Source organism: Bombus pyrosoma, linkage group LG12, assembly GCF_014825855.1.
Source record: "Bombus pyrosoma isolate SC7728 linkage group LG12, ASM1482585v1, whole genome shotgun sequence".
NCBI lineage: Eukaryota > Metazoa > Arthropoda > Insecta > Hymenoptera > Apidae > Bombus > Bombus pyrosoma.
The window spans coordinates 7555338-7572029 of record NC_057781.1 but is presented as its reverse complement, the minus strand read 5'-3'; the positions used below and the strand labels follow the sequence as shown (position 1 = coordinate 7572029).

General features: G+C 38.9%; 1 protein-coding gene across 4 annotated transcripts in view; it reads left to right on the top strand.

The window, feature by feature from the left end:
- LOC122573898 (calcium-transporting ATPase sarcoplasmic/endoplasmic reticulum type) overlaps positions 1 to 15181 on the top strand; it is a 48335-nt gene extending 33154 nt beyond the window's left edge. For 3 of the 4 annotated variants that reach the window (XM_043740839.1, XM_043740842.1, XM_043740840.1), the window contains 10 exons: positions 4587 to 4669; positions 6501 to 6887; positions 7152 to 7639; positions 7813 to 8818; positions 8912 to 9132; positions 9218 to 9353; positions 9430 to 9582; positions 9647 to 9780; positions 9865 to 9982; positions 10076 to 15181. In XM_043740839.1, coding sequence (XP_043596774.1) covers positions 4587 to 4669; positions 6501 to 6887; positions 7152 to 7639; positions 7813 to 8818; positions 8912 to 9132; positions 9218 to 9353; positions 9430 to 9582; positions 9647 to 9780; positions 9865 to 9982; positions 10076 to 10276 — 2927 coding nt within the window. In that variant the 3' untranslated portion in view covers positions 10277 to 15181. The remainder of the gene's footprint in view (positions 1 to 4586; positions 4670 to 6500; positions 6888 to 7151; positions 7640 to 7812; positions 8819 to 8911; positions 9133 to 9217; positions 9354 to 9429; positions 9583 to 9646; positions 9781 to 9864; positions 9983 to 10075) is intronic. The other variant, XM_043740843.1, reaches the window with a different exon arrangement.
- Positions 15182 to 16692: the final 1511 nt, after the last annotated feature.

Genomic DNA, 16692 nt, shown 5'->3' with positions numbered 1-16692 from the left:
CATAAACCAATCCTTTTGTTTCGCAAGTCGACTGAAATCAATTTTTATTTTATGGAACGAAGATCATAACTCCAGTAGAATAGAACGCGTTCTTGATACTTCTTACATGTTCGATATATATTTGGTTGCAGAGTTCGCTTGAATACAATGGAAATCCATTTACCTGAACCAAGCGAAAGTTCGCAAAGAGTTGTTCCAGGCTAGTTCACCGATTTCTTCATGCTACGAGCTTACTAAATATTTTCGTTATTCCCATAACGAGGAATCACGTTCGAAGTACGCATTTTAGATTTTCATTCGGATAAGCGCAAGTTCGATAAGCTCGCTTCGAATTAGATTCTAAGTTCTCGTTTTAACAACTCAAGTTCCAATAGACTGAGTTCTTACTGTATTTTACATTCGTCTTTATCATATGATCGATCCTGTTCCATATGAAATAATGGAGATTGTAAAATTTCGGTTTAATAACCGGAGTTCAGATAAATCAATTCCAATCATTTCGTATTCAATGTTTCTAGCATGATCGATCGTATTGCTCGTCGAAAGAAGTTCGAAATTCTCGTCGAAAATTCAGCAACCAGTGGAACGCTGCAATTTTCCCGTTATCATCGTACTCGATCCTCGTTATTACGGCGCTTAAATCGATCAAGAAGCTCACAGCTGTAAACGACGTCAAAGGAGTTGGTTGATCGGAGGTGTTCAAAGACGCGAGATGCCTTCGGAAATGCGGAACGCGGCAATATCGAGCACTTAGGCCAGCGAGCTGTGTCTGGATGCGAAGGCAGATGCCGTGGATGATAGTTGGCGTCATTATCAAAGCAGGCCAGGCCTGTCTACATTGCATTATCGTTTCACGCGTGCACGTGGTCGTGTACATAGCATAGAAAGAGGAGAAGCTGAAGGGAATAAACGCGAACGTCGGTTACGTCTGTAGCCATTTAATTGCGAGTCAACGTTACGCTGGATCATAAGGTGGTATCCCATCACCTTCTTTGAAGTCGATCTTTCACATCGTTAGGATCCACTCGTTTTCTTGCTTTCTAGTCGGAAGAATAGGACGATTGCCAACGATGGTTTGAATTACGGTTGGATTTACCAGGTGTGAGCCGGAGGAATCATGGAATGGCAAGTTGGATTGCTTTGAAATTAGCTGTGGAACTTGGCATGAGGATCGAACGCAGGATTTCTTTTTTTTTTTTTTTCATTTTTAGTATTTTTGGAACGTTCTTTTGTGTTATGGAACAGATAGGAAGTTGTTTTGAATGGAACAGTTGTTGGAATAAAGATGGAGAAGCGAGCAGACTTTTTTAATAGTCTTGCAACATCGGTTGAATATTGCTGTGGAATTGATCATGGAACTTACTGCTAGAACGAACATCGAGGGAACGCATCTCTTAGTATTTTCGACATATTTATTTGGCTTGTGGAATACAGCTATTATGTTGTTTCAGCTGGAGCTAGATTGACTGGATTGACTTAAAATTGGCTGTGGACTGTTACTCGAAACGAACGATCGCCGTTGAATCTTTTAGTACTTTGGAAACGTTAGTTTGAATTACGGCGCAGCTACGGAGTTATCTTAAATGGATTATTGGCTAGGATAAAAGTTGAGGAGTATTGAATTCTTTAGCCATTTTCCAGCGTATAGATCGAATCGACCATAAAGATATTCCGGATCGAAGGTGTTCGAGGGAAAAGTATAGTTTGTAATAAAGTTTCACTGTAATTGAATACAATATTCTAATTTCAAAGAAGTTTCCGCTTGAATTTTATACGATATTAAAATTTCGAATTTGGTATTTAAATAAATCCGAGACTCGTTCAACGTTTCTAAGACAAACAACATTTTCAAGCAGCAGGCGCTTTATATTTCCTTTGTGTCCATAGAATCGCGACACCAAGTATAGCTATTGGTAATTGAAGAGAGTAGCACGCGATCCGTGACCACGAGTCTCGTGTTCCTCCATGCAGTTTAACGTTTAGTCAGAGAGAACAACGAGGCATTATAAACTTTTCCCGCGAAACGATATACGTTTCTTCCTACCTCGATTCATTACGTTGCTTTTCTAACCAGATCCACTTCTGAACGTTGTATGGTCCACGTTACACGTTGACACGTCGACTGTCACGCGAATCCGATACATTTTGTTCTGGCAATAGATCAAAATGTACAGTACGCCATAGCGTTTAATTTCTGCCAACTGTTATACCTACATTGTATTTACGAGCTTCTTTTTTGCGGCGATATTATCAAAGCCATTCGCGTTGTTGAACATTTATTAGTCCATGACATTTATCTTACTTTGATCGTTCTAAAAAATTTAGTAGCGTGAGTCACACCGACGACCGTCGTCTCTGTCAAAGTGTTAAACCGATTTTTCCGCAAAGCAACGACATTCGTTCGAAGGATACTTCGTATCACCCGAGAGAGTATAACAGAAACGACGTAGAGAGATACTCGTAAAAGAGACCTCGTAACTCGATTTAACTTTAGAATTATCTGAAACTCGTCCCTTAACGCTTCAGTTTCTCCCGGTCCTTAAATGCGAATCCAGAAGTTGGAAATTGGAATTCTCGATTTCCAATCCCTGCATTTCCGCGCCAGCAAATTACCGGTAAATCGTTGCCTTTTCGGCGAGTCATTGGCTTTCTCGAACGAAGAATCGGCGATTGAAAATCGACGTGTCCGAGTTACGTCGAGCTCGTTACTCTCCGCTTCGCGTAATCACGCGCTTCCGGTGCCGTTAATTTCCCATCATCATAACATTTTTCACTAAAAAGTGTATTGACGTAGATTTGTCAATCGCGGCCGCGTTAATGCGATTTCTTTCACAATTTAACGACACCGGTCGCGATCTCGCTGTGGCCTGTCTCTCTTATCTCTTTCTGGTCTTCGTTCGTTGCTCGTTCTCTGTCCGAACGTCACCGATCGACTAACAATATCCGTATTGCGCGGACAAATACGGTGATGAAACTGATGCTTGCACAAGAGACGTCAAAAAGTACTCGGATGACATTATCGTCGTGGAATCGCGTTCGAAAGAGTCACCTTGATTGCCAACGCCATACGAACTTTTCAACTTTCAATCGCTTTCGTCCTATTTTTCTTCCTCTCGTGCTGAAAAATGAATTACGTATTTCAATCCTTTGAAGCTTTTTCCGTGTTATATCTAAAAATTGGATAGAAAATGTCGGTGCTCTGGTTCGTTTATTTTAAACGTGTCAAGCTGTTTCGCTTTTGGAAGCACGTACTACTTTGCATGCGTTTTCTTTTAAGTAAATTGGTAAAATTTACATATATAATTTGAAGATTGGTTTTATAGAATAATTTCGGCAATATCTTTTGCCTTTGAAACCTTCTCTGTTTAATATCGAAAAATTCGATCTGAAACTATAATTTGTCGTGCAAGATATAACTTTACAAAATATTTTATACTCAAAATTGTAACCGTAGAAGATTACCGAACATGATACAGACGTAAAGTGCATTACTCCAGCACGAAGCTATTTTATAAAAAAATTAAAAAAGAAAAGGGGAAAAATTCAAAAATTTTAACGAAATTAGAGCGCAAAAAGTGAACGTTAAAGTGCTTCTGGCGGAGGAAGAGGATCGAAAAGCGCGGGAGACACGGATGACGAGGTAGAAACGCGTTCCTATAATTGCTCGGCAATCTGATTTTCACTTGTCTTTGCTCGTAGATTACAATTAATGAAATCGTCGATCGTACAGCACGTTGAAGCGACATGACGTCAATCGTATGCTGGCAAAAGGCACTTGCTATCAAGGACACCATAGTCTGCTACCGATTACTCTCGGTTCTGCCATCTTTTTCCTCTCTCTCTCTCTCTCTTTCTCTTCTTTTTTCCCTTTTTTCACGTTTATCCATAGAAGTTAGATCACGAAGCCAGTAGATCGCGATATGTTCTCCCTTGACGATCGCAATTGTACTTATTGATGTTTCAATACATTTTGTAATTGAACTTTTTCTCCTCAATGACACATATACGAAGATTTTGATTTCCTTTTTGGGAATGACAATCGACGTAGAATTTTATTGACGATGGCATCGAAGCACTTAGCTTGAAAAGCTACCGTTTCTTTTCTTCGCGATTGACAATATCTTTTTCCTTTTTTACGTTAAATCGACATATTTAATATTATTGTTACCGCTGATTGTTTGCTATCGTTCGATAAAAACTATGTTACTCTTGGTCGTACGTTATATAGGAAAATTGGATGGATTTTTCTAGGATATCGCGATTCGATGATATCAACTCGGTGGTTGAGTATCTTCTTACGTACATCCATCGGTTCTCCAAAATGATACTGATATCATCTTTCTAACGAATAAACCATTTTTCTTCTAGAAATTAAACTACAACCAGTTTCGTTCAAGAAGAGAAAAAATGTTAAAAAAATATGCCAATTTGTTCCTTCCATCCAGAAGCTCCTTTTTTTTATAATAACCAATAGAATCATAAATATTGGATCTATTTACCGAGACGATCGTCCTGTGGGCGAAGGTGTTTTATCGGTAAGAATATGGAAGAACGATAAGAATTTAATATATTTTTGACAATTTCAGGAAAGTCTATATGGCAACTCGTCTTGGAGCAATTCGACGACCTTCTAGTTAAGATTCTTCTATTAGCCGCTATTATTTCTTTTGTACGTATACATTCTATCCATAAATTATGACATTTTTATTCCATGTCTATCTATCCCATCGATAGTTCATCGACGCGCGATAACAATTTTTCTTTCAAATCTCGCGGAAAAAATAGCTCCTATCGGTTTCAATTTCACAAAAAAAAAAAAAAAAAAGCGAAACGATAACATCGGTTACAGCGATTCTGACGTTCACATGGCCTAAGATTGTTTCAAGTACATCGATGACGATGATAGATAGCATCTGGATTGTGATAAAAGGGGTAAAAAATTTGTGAACAATTATCGTCAATTGCCAATCGAAATACGTTGAACCGTTTTTTGCTGTTTTCGAAGGTAAACTTTCGAATGAAAGCGGCCACCGTTTATTTTTAGACGTGACGCGAAACAACGGTAATTAATAAAATCGAAACGGTGTATTATGCTCGTCCGCGGGCCGCTTAGTAATTATTAGTTAGCAGCGAAGTCGTACTATGTTTACGAGCGGGTTCAAGGCTCACTCATTATAAATACATCTGGTCTCAAAGGTGAAAAAATAGCCTATCGATCTGTCGCCGAGCTACGCAGAGTATAGTTATCCTTACGCACGTGCAGAAGATTCGTAATAGATGTTGCGAACATATCGTCGAGTTTAAGACGTAGAAAGTTATCTGTTAAAACGCGGCAGATGCAAAGAATTTCATTCTCTGGATCTTTCGAGTATTTTAGTTAAGCTATTTTATAGTATAAAATAATAACAGCACTAATTTTTGTTAGTTTTTTTATTATTTCGATCAGTGCTCAAGTGTCATTAACAAAGGAATCGACCGATACACGCTGATCTGGTTAAGATTTTGCACAAGTGTTCGTTAGACTTATTTAAGAATTTAGACGTAATTCGTTCGTACCTATCTTTTTTTCTTTAATGTGTGCGGATATAAATCATAAACGCAACGAGATATCAAAAAATAGTTGAAATAGAAGTTATATCGTGTTTCGAGATCTATGAATGTGTGCGAAAATTGTTTGGAAAAAATCATCTTTCTACGGAAATTATATAAAAACGTGACTTCTTCTCAGAAACATTTTCGAACAGATTTATAGGTCTCAAGACACGGTATAACTTCTTCTTCAACTACTTTTTGATGTCTTTTGTCGCTCACGATTTATTAGCACACTTACATAAAAGAATCAGCTTGGTTAGAAAGCTCGATTTCTATTTTAAAATAAAAAACAGGCACGAACGAATTACGGCCAAATTTTTAAGTAAGTCTAATGGACACTTGTGCAAAATTTCATCAAAATCCGTGTGTACCAGTCACCAGGGTTCCCGTGTAAGTTTTATATTCTTAAAATCATTTTCTTTTCTTTTAACTATTATTCCACATATACGAGATCGGAACTATCGGGGAACATTCGAGCTGCAAAAATAAAACATACGTACACGGTGATTTAAAATTTCTCAGTCAAAAATCTTTCGCTTGTTATTAATAAAAATATTGAACGCGCGATAGGAGATTATACAACGCACCGATCGTTGCTGCCGCTAAAAAGAATTTCAATGATTTCGTATAATAAAAACATCTTATATAAGCAGATTAGAGAAATGTCGCCGACCTGTCGTTCTCCGTTTCGGGACAGTACGACAATAAATACATTCTTGCTTCCTTTGTTATACATTTTCCTTACCGCCTTTTAGTGATAACAATACTGTTCAGAAGCATTTTACATTTACACAATCATATATGTATATCATATATTTCGTCTATATCTATAACTGAGGCAGGTAAAATCGCATAATAGAAACCTGGACGAATGTGCATTTCTAACGAACGAATTCACGATTCTCCAGGTATTAGCTTTATTTGAGGAGCACGAGGATGCGTTCACGGCCTTCGTCGAGCCCTTCGTCATTTTGCTCATTCTTATTGCCAACGCCGTGGTCGGTGTGTGGCAAGAACGTAATGCCGAGTCTGCGATCGAAGCGTTGAAAGAGTACGAGCCTGAGATGGGCAAGGTCCTGCGAATGGACAAAGCCGGCGTCCAGAGGATTCGTGCCAAGGAGATCGTGCCCGGCGACATCGTAGAAGTGTCCGTCGGTGACAAGATCCCGGCCGATATCCGTCTAACCAAGATCTTCTCGACTACCCTCAGGATCGATCAGTCTATCCTGACCGGTGAATCTGTCTCGGTGATCAAGCATACGGATCCTGTGCCTGACCCACGTGCCGTCAATCAGGTTCGTCTAGTTGACATAATATTCCTATGGTTTTGAGAACGATAAGGCTAAAATTTTCTTCGAGGTAGAGTAATATTTAGAATAATCTTTGATAACGAATTTCAATAACGATATTGAGAAATTGACAAGACGCGAAGTCGGTCAGTTTGACATCTGAGGATCTGCTAACTGATCAGACTATAGAAAATTGATAAAACGTTCAGAATCTTATTTCCATCTTACGTCTTCCTTCCGTAATAATCTTATTTTCCTTTCGTCACACAGGACAAAAAGAACATCTTATTCTCTGGTACTAACGTAGCCGCGGGTAAGGCTCGTGGTGTCGTCATTGGAACTGGACTGAACACCGCCATTGGTAAGATCCGTACCGAGATGTCCGAAACCGAGGAGATCAAGACACCTCTGCAACAGAAATTGGACGAGTTTGGCGAACAATTATCGAAGGTTATCTCCGTAATCTGCGTGGCTGTCTGGGCCATCAACATTGGACACTTTAACGATCCCGCTCATGGTGGATCTTGGATCAAGGGAGCCATCTACTACTTCAAGATCGCCGTTGCCCTAGCCGTAGCCGCCATTCCCGAAGGTTTACCGGCTGTAATTACCACTTGCTTAGCTTTGGGTACCCGTCGTATGGCGAAGAAGAACGCCATCGTGCGATCCTTGCCATCCGTCGAGACCTTAGGTTGTACCTCTGTCATCTGTTCGGACAAGACTGGTACCTTGACCACCAATCAGATGTCTGTTAGCCGGTAAGTTATGTCGATGGACTATTAGCACGATGTTCGTAATTTTTATGCTGATTTAGGAATTTTCAAATTTTCATGGTACTAATGTGGCACTAGTCGAACGTTTATAATGATGATTTTGTGGCCAATAATTAATTCTTCTATATCTTTCTCTAAGAATTTATGAATTGTTACAGAATGTTCATCTTCGATAAGATCGAGGGCAACGACAGCAGCTTCCACGAATTCGAGATCACTGGTTCGACCTACGAACCAGTGGGTGAGATTTTCTTGAGAGGCAAGAAGATTCGTGGTCAGGACTACGAAACTCTTCACGAAGTTGGTACGATCTGTATCATGTGCAACGACTCCGCTATCGATTTCAATGAATTCAAACAAGCATTCGAGAAGGTCGGCGAGGCAACAGAGACTGCTCTTATTGTTCTTGCGGAGAAGATCAATCCGTACGGTGTCTCTAAGAGCGGACTGGATAGGCGTAACACGGCCATCGCTGCCAGACAAGACATGGAGACGAAATGGAAGAAAGAATTCACTCTGGAGTTCTCTCGCGATCGTAAATCTATGTCTTCTTACTGTACACCCTTGAAACCAACTAAATTGGGTACTGGACCGAAATTGTTCGTTAAGGGCGCCCCGGAAGGTGTCTTGGACAGGTGCACGCACGCTCGTGTTGGATCTACCAAGGTTCCTCTTACGTCTACTCTGAAAAATCGTATATTGGATCTGACTCGCCAATATGGTACTGGCCGAGATACTCTGCGTTGTCTTGCTCTTGCCACTGCTGATCACCCAATGAAACCTGACGATATGGATCTTGATGACTCCACGAAGTTCTACACGTACGAAAAGGACCTCACCTTCATCGGTGTCGTTGGTATGCTTGACCCACCTCGTAAGGAAGTATTTGACTCGATTGCCAGGTGTCGTGCCGCTGGTATTCGTGTTATTGTCATTACTGGTGACAACAAGGCTACCGCTGAAGCCATCTGTAGACGTATCGGTGTCTTTAGTGAAGATGAAGATACGACCGGAAAGTCATACTCTGGACGTGAATTCGATGATCTTCCTTCGTCGGAACAGAAGGCTGCCTGCGCCAGAGCTCGTCTCTTCTCTCGTGTAGAACCCGCTCACAAATCCAAGATCGTTGAGTTCTTACAAAGCATGAATGAAATTTCGGCTATGGCAAGTTATTTAATCGATGCTGTCTATATATCGTAAGAAATGTAAGCTGTGATATTTATTATTTTTCTTTTTTTTTTTCTCTCTCGATCATAGACTGGTGATGGTGTAAATGATGCGCCTGCTCTGAAAAAAGCCGAGATTGGTATTGCTATGGGATCTGGTACCGCTGTCGCGAAATCTGCCTCTGAGATGGTATTAGCTGACGATAACTTCTCTTCCATTGTCGCCGCTGTTGAGGAAGGTCGTGCCATCTATAACAACATGAAACAGTTCATTCGTTATCTGATTTCTTCCAATATTGGTGAAGTCGTAAGGTTTGTACGGATAAACCAATATGTGTATCAAATATCGATAAAAGAAACGGTAAACAACTTACTGCATACTTCTTGATAATTATAGTATATTCTTGACTGCCGCCCTCGGTCTTCCCGAAGCTCTGATCCCTGTACAACTTTTGTGGGTCAACTTGGTAACTGACGGTCTTCCAGCTACTGCTCTCGGTTTTAATCCACCTGACTTGGATATTATGAGCAAGGTAACGTTGTCAAGTAAATAAGTTGTATTTTATGAAAATGTAAAAGGAAATTATAATTATATTTATAATATTATAGCCTCCTCGTAAAGCCGACGAATCTCTCATCTCTGGTTGGTTGTTCTTCCGCTATATGGCTATTGGTGGATATGTAGGTGCTGCGACTGTTGGATCAGCTGCATGGTGGTTCATGTACAGTCCGCATGGACCACAGATGAGCTACTATCAACTGGTAATTATCATATTAATTGGTGCTCTTGATACATCGTCGTAACGATAATTGCTGTGATTTCCAGACTCATCATTTGGCGTGCTTGGGTGGTGGCGATGAATTCAAAGGCGTTAATTGCAAGATCTTCACAGATCCTCATCCCATGACGATGGCTCTGTCTGTACTCGTAACCATTGAAATGTTGAATGCTATGAACAGGTAATATCATACAAACGAATCTTCTCTTGTAAACGTTTGAACTTATATTAATTTCTACTTTACTTTCTTTTTATTTCCTTTCAGTTTATCTGAGAATCAGTCTCTCGTCACTATGCCGCCTTGGTCTAACATGTGGCTCATTGCCTCTATGGCTCTTTCTTTCACACTCCACTTTGTCATCCTTTACATCGACGTCCTTTCGGTATATAAAGATGCAACAAAAAGAACTGCTGCTCATTTTCTCACTGTTCTTATATGGGTGTAATGTAATAACGTCAATTATTATTTGTTTTAGTCTGTATTCCAAGTTACTCCTCTAACGGGCGAGGAGTGGGTTACCGTTATGAAGTTCTCCATTCCAGTGGTACTTCTCGACGAAACTCTTAAGTTCATTGCCAGAAAGTTCGCAGATGGTGAGAATCCAATTGACTCAGTGCTTTGGATCGTTCTAATGTGGGCTGTGTTCTTTGGACTCTTAAGTATTTGTCCCATATAGAACGTCCGTGAAAACAAACATTTAGTCTAACAGACAGTGTTTTTCCTATGGAAAACATTTTGCAACTGAGTTCTCGGACTTGCAATTGCATTTAAACAAAAACCGAAGTTCTTCCCCGTTGCCCGGGAAGCCTCGAAGATAAGTTATTAATTGAAGTGCGTTTAAGTGAGATTTTAACCAGTTTGACTGTTGTGCATGGTGTTAGTACAACCAATACAGATTTGCCACCAAGGCCCACCATGCCCGCATCACACCGTACCCTGAAGTCGCTCTACAATCATATTACGGGTTTCAGTGGCTTCGAGTGATAAAAAAGAGACCCCGCGCAATCAAAACTATTGTGATTGTTAAATTATTTTCTACGAGTGCCTTTTAAACATTAACTTTCCCTCCCCAACAAAAGAAAAGAAAGAAACAACACCCACCAATGTTTTTTCTAACCTTGATACATTAGTACACCCGTTTCCCTAACCCTGTTGTTAAAACGTATACACATTGCATGATATTTGAGCACAATGCACTTCTAAAACATTAATTTATTCATCAACAGTTTGTGGTATAGTACCTTCGATTCTGAGTAGCCTATATATTACTGTTTTATACGTACTGCACATCTGACGATGTCTTAGCTTAAAAAAAAGAAATTGCAATATTCCTTTATTCTACTTCTCTTTATCCATGAATTTCTTTTTAATAATTGAGACGTAAGCTATTGCAAGTAAAGTCGAATATAGAAATTCTCTTTAAATTAGTTAAAACATCGGCAGAATAGAGTCCTAGAGAGCATGTTGCACGATATTTTGCGGTAGTTCTATTTTTGGGCACTTAACTTTTCTAACGCACAGCAGCACACACATCATATAATTTCGTTCGTTTCATTTTTACTTGGAGAACATCCTTAGATGTTTTATATTTTCCTTGCCGTATTTATTTCTAATTTTAATTTTCTCTCACTGTTTATCTTTCTATCTAACTCTAGCCGCTTTTATTGTTGCTTGTTCTTAAAACACTTGTTGTTATTCGTTAATCCTTAGCACTTGGAGTGTCTCCTTCGATCAAGACGACAAAACTGGAACTGCCTAACCCGTTGCTGAAATATCAACGCAGAGATTGTGCATGAAGTTGAAAAATTAATGGATCTCACCTTTGAACCCGTCTGTTAATTATGTCTTCCTTCCCTCGTAGACGAGTAATTGCATGCACAACCGTGGTAATTTACCGATGGTAAATCCTAACCAAAACAAGAATATTCACCTCGTAGAACAATCACTATCAATGGTTTTCGAATCCTGCTGTGCTTTACCTATTTCCTCGATGATACTCAATTGTTATATCTGTTTAAGGCATTCTTTAATTACTCGATATTTAGCCTGGTACAAGTAAGAGTCAACTTCAACGGTGTACAGGTAAAAAACGAAATTTACGCATATTTTAATCTTTACCGTTGAATTACGTTAGCACGGCAGGATCATCCTAACATCTTTGCACTATCATTGCATCCACGCTGTTACCTTCACGTGTACTTTACTGGATGTGATTTGTGTCTAAACAATCGATGCCACGTAATAGATTTGTAATATCACTAACTCACCGGACACGGGCTGCAAAGGCACATTGCGTATAAGATACAAAAAAGAAATAATTCGACACTGATCTATGGCCTTTGACAGTCCGTGTCTCGTCATATTAATCTCCCTCAGGATGGTGGTCTGAACGCGAGAACGCTCGATCAGGAAGTATATCTTTGTTCCTATTAACAACAATTGCTGATAGTTCGAAGCATTGGAATCTCTTCACTTGACTCTTTCATTGTGGAATTATAGATAAATAGCGAAAGATAGTTTTAGCGTATTTGAATAATAAACCATTTCTACGAAAGTACACGTCATCAGATGAATAAATGAATGACTTTAATCAATAAGTCGACAAAGGTGGATCACCGCGATGAAAGAGTTGACACCATCACGAACGTTCACTGTCCGATAATCTATCTTTTCTCTCTTTCCTTTGTACAGAGACACGATATAGTTTTCACATATAAGAAATTTGTAAAAATGAATGTTACGAATGTTATTTACCCTGGACAGTATAAATGTGTTAGATCAGTTCTTGCCACGTTACAAACGTTGCTCAGTCGAACTGCATACATAGCTTTTCCTGTATAAATACCTTCATATCCTCATCATCATCGTCGTCGTTTTCTTCTTTCTCTTCTTCTAGTTGTTCTTGTTGTTACAACCAACGTAGATAAGAATGCTCGAGCATCGAACGGGATTTCGAGTTCAGATTCGCCATCAGATACCCATGCTATATAATATACACGCGCCACATGCGAAAGCGAAAGATTCGGTGTCGTCACGAGTATATGTGGGCCTTTTTAACGCATCTAACTGCTGTCTCTTAGTCATTTCTCTCATTCGGGGTTTTATAAATCGTACCACGTTAGAAAGATACGAAGAAAAAAATAGTGTCATTCGACCGAGTCGAGTGTCGTGTTTTCATTTTCCTCTTTTTTTTTTTTTCTTTTTTTTTTTTTTTTTTTTTTTTTTTTTTTTTTTTTTTTTACGAGCAAACGAAGGCGAAAAATATAAATCGGATAAGCCATTCCTCGACCATGTGCAAACGCAACAAGACTGACGATGTGGTCACGAGGATCGCTTGCGTACCTTTTGCGTTCAAAAAAAGACGAGACGATGAGAACGTTCTCTCTTTTTCTCTCCGTTCTTTTTTTTCTTTGTGTGTCCACCGTTCGTTCGACGCGACGAGTGCATATAATTAATTTAATTCTGCGTGAGACAGCGTCATTCGCAGTGTAACGACTAGTGTAATATATAAATATACATATATGTATATGTATATATATATTAATTACCGGTTAGGGCGCCATACTACTTTGGTATAGACATAATTAAACTTAATCAGACCCGTGAAGCAAGGATTCGTAAAGAAACATCGAAAAGACTTGTACGATCCGTTTGTCCACGTGCTTAAGGTGCAGCGCTAGAGCGTGCGCGCACTCTAAACCACGCTTTTATTTTATTTCATACTCTTCCCTCCTTTTTCGATTGTATTCAACTCACTAACTTGTATGTTTTATTCGAAATAACGGAATTTACTTTTTGTACAGCGAGATATGATGAAGTATCGGCACGATTTTCTCCGATAATCTCATGCGAGATACAGTCGATGAACAAAAAATGAAAGTGTAACGTTATAAATGTTTAACTTTTCCTCTTTTCTTCTTTCCCTGTCTTCGAATTTAATTATCGTATCAGCACGGAGATGTCAGCGAAGATCATGGTGCCGATACGGTCAGAAAAAGCAAAAAGAAATATTAAAAAGGTTATTGAAAGAAAAAAAAAGAAAGAAAAGTAGGAACGGTCTGACAGCACTTCATCAACGCTCAATAAACATTGACGAGAGAAATTCCGTGCTTTCTTTCGTTCACTCGACGTCTCGAACGTTTGTAAGTACTTGCATATTGTGTGGATTGTGTTCTCTTCATCTTTCACTTTTCCTTTTCTTTTGCTCTTCGTTTACTTCCTCCCTTCTAATTAACTCTCATTGACAAAAGATCCGTGACAAAGAAGCCGAGGAGCAGTAGAGAGTGCCATCGATGAAAGAGAAGGCCAATGCAGCGTTGGGCAATTGATCGCACGTTTGAATGGCGATCGGCGCGCGCCTTCGAGTATATCTCCTTCGATCGACGATCGAAAGAGAAATTATTTTGGAATTTGTCAGACAAAAAAAGAAAAAAAGATATATATATATATATAAGTATATATATTTTGACCTATCTACCTTCGTAGTATAAATCTTCTCATCCAAAGCTGAAGAAGATATAACTCGAAACGTAATGATTAACGATTGATTAATAATTGAAAGAAAGAAAACAAATAAAAAGCAAGAGAGGGAGAAATAAATAAATTATTTAAAACTCCACATTTTTTCTCAAGAAGCTTGCCCAACGCTTCAAGTAACCTAATCTAGTACGATATAGCTACGATGATGAAACCACGGTCGCATCGTTCGTGCAGGAAGTACCTATTTCTAATGATATAATGAGATAATAATAATATTAATATTAATAATAATAATAATGATTAATAACTTATAATAGAGAGTGCGACTATATTGAATGATTTTTTCTGATGCATACTATCATCGCCACGGATGCACGTTATGGCGAGCCACGGTGTGTGATGATCCTAATTAATTAGACCCGGGTATATTCATAGTTTAACGAGTAACCGGGACGAGGTTCGATCTTGTACACGGAAAGAAGAAGTTAATAGTAATATAAAGAATTATAAACGATCGCGAGTTACTCGCAGGATCGCTATGAAATAGAACAGTCTATATATATATACATATATAGATACATATATATGTGTATATATATATATATTATACGTGTATACCAATATTTCGATCGATGATTGTAAATTAACAAAAAGACAACGTCGATCGATTTATAGGCGACAGATATTTTCATCTGTCGTTAGTAAAAATCGAAAGGTTTATTTATCAGTTTATTTTTATTTATTCAAGTACACATACACACAAACACACACATATATACACACAGAAGTTCGAATCGAGACCGGAAGAACAATTATAAGTGAAAGTATAAATATCGCATCGCGGCTATCATTAATTTCAATACGATGATTAACCGCGGTCCGATCTAGTGCGTTACTTGTTGTAATAAAAGATAAGAAAAAAAAAAAAGGAAGAAAGAAAGAAAGAAAAAACAATGATGTGTTACTAATGCGTGTTCGAAGTTTCATTGATCGGCCTACCACGAGTTAGAAATTACTTGATAAGAATACGGTATATACTTGAGAAGTGGCATCTGCCGCGTGTACGAACATCGAACACTTAATACAATGTGAACTGTAATAAGTGTTTGTCTCCATTCACGCCTGCGACTATTTGTACCTTCTTCTCTCTCATTCATTCACTTCTCCTCCCATTCCCGTCATCTGTTTGTATCTTATCCTTCACTGTACTACGACGTCCCGTGCCGTGGTTAATATTGTTAGCGATTTCTGGGTGTACATGGTACTTTTTTCTTTAAAAAACATATTTTCTTTCCTCTTTCTAGTACTTTTCTTTTTTTGTTTATTTATTAGGTTTGGAGATGAAGGAAATAAAGGTTTTTGATCACCCGAAGTGACTTTCTTAAACTTCATTCCTATATTTTTTTTCACTCGGTTTCTTGTCTTTTCTTCTTCTTTTTCAATTTCTAAATCGAAGTACCGGCAAAACGTTTGTTCGCGGAACGTTTAATGGACACTTGGAGACCTCTACCATTCTTAACTACCGTAACCTCGATCAGAAATTGCTCCAGGATTCCGACTCGCTCCGTTTCCGACCGGACGTGCGAGGAATTGGTCGAAAGGATGTGAAACTCGCGAGAATTCGCTCGTGGAACCGGAAGCGGACCAGTTCGAAATCGTCATCCGCGACTCGAAGCTCGAACAGTCACAACCACCTCGCGTTATATTATACATCATCATCACCGGCCATTCTGTGTTCCCCTCGGAATTGTTGTTTGAATTTTTTGCATGCTTCCTCTGAACAGATAAAAACACAATTTGAAAATCAAAGATGAACAGAATACCAATTTATAACTGTCCTGTTGGCCTGAATGACTGAACAAAAAAAAAAAGCAATCTACTCCTAATCGAAGAAGTTGACCCCGACACACTTTTCTTTGCTAACTCCTGCCTGCTGATGTGTGAAAACTATTCAGTCACAGAGTAAAAACGTAATGTCCGAGGAGAGATCGCTGCTCCACGCGTGGATCCATCAGGTAACAGTTTTTATTATTTCCATTGTTTCTTCTACTAGTTTATGTATCTTATTATTCCCCGCACCCCTTGAGAAAACGCCACGATACACGACGCGACGTATACGACAATATCGGTTGAAAATGACAATTGAAGAAAAGGAAATAGCGTGAAACGATTCGAGTGATTATCCTCGCTTGAAAATGAAAGCGAACTTACGATTTGCTGACTGTAGGTTTCACCATTTCCTTTTCCTTGATTGATTCCTGTAGCGAGCCACCTTTTGCGGTAAATGATTTTTCGTTTAACGCACTGCGCGTGGATTGTAAACTCGAAGGAATATCTTCTACTTGGAATTCGAACGATTCGTATATTATTCGAGAAGCTTAGCTGGCAGCTTTTTCTTTCGAGAAGTTTAAATTCGACCGTAGGTTTTCAGTTAGCTACAATCAGTCTTTTGCTTCGGTGAATTATAAGCGTAAGGTTCGTGTTGCTCGACTTCTTCGTTAAACGAGAAAAAGAAGATACTGTCGGTAAGAAAGAAATGAATAAAATAGATGAAACGATGCTTAGAAAATCCTTCGTAGCGCGCCAACAAATTGTTCCACGGTTGTTAGAAAA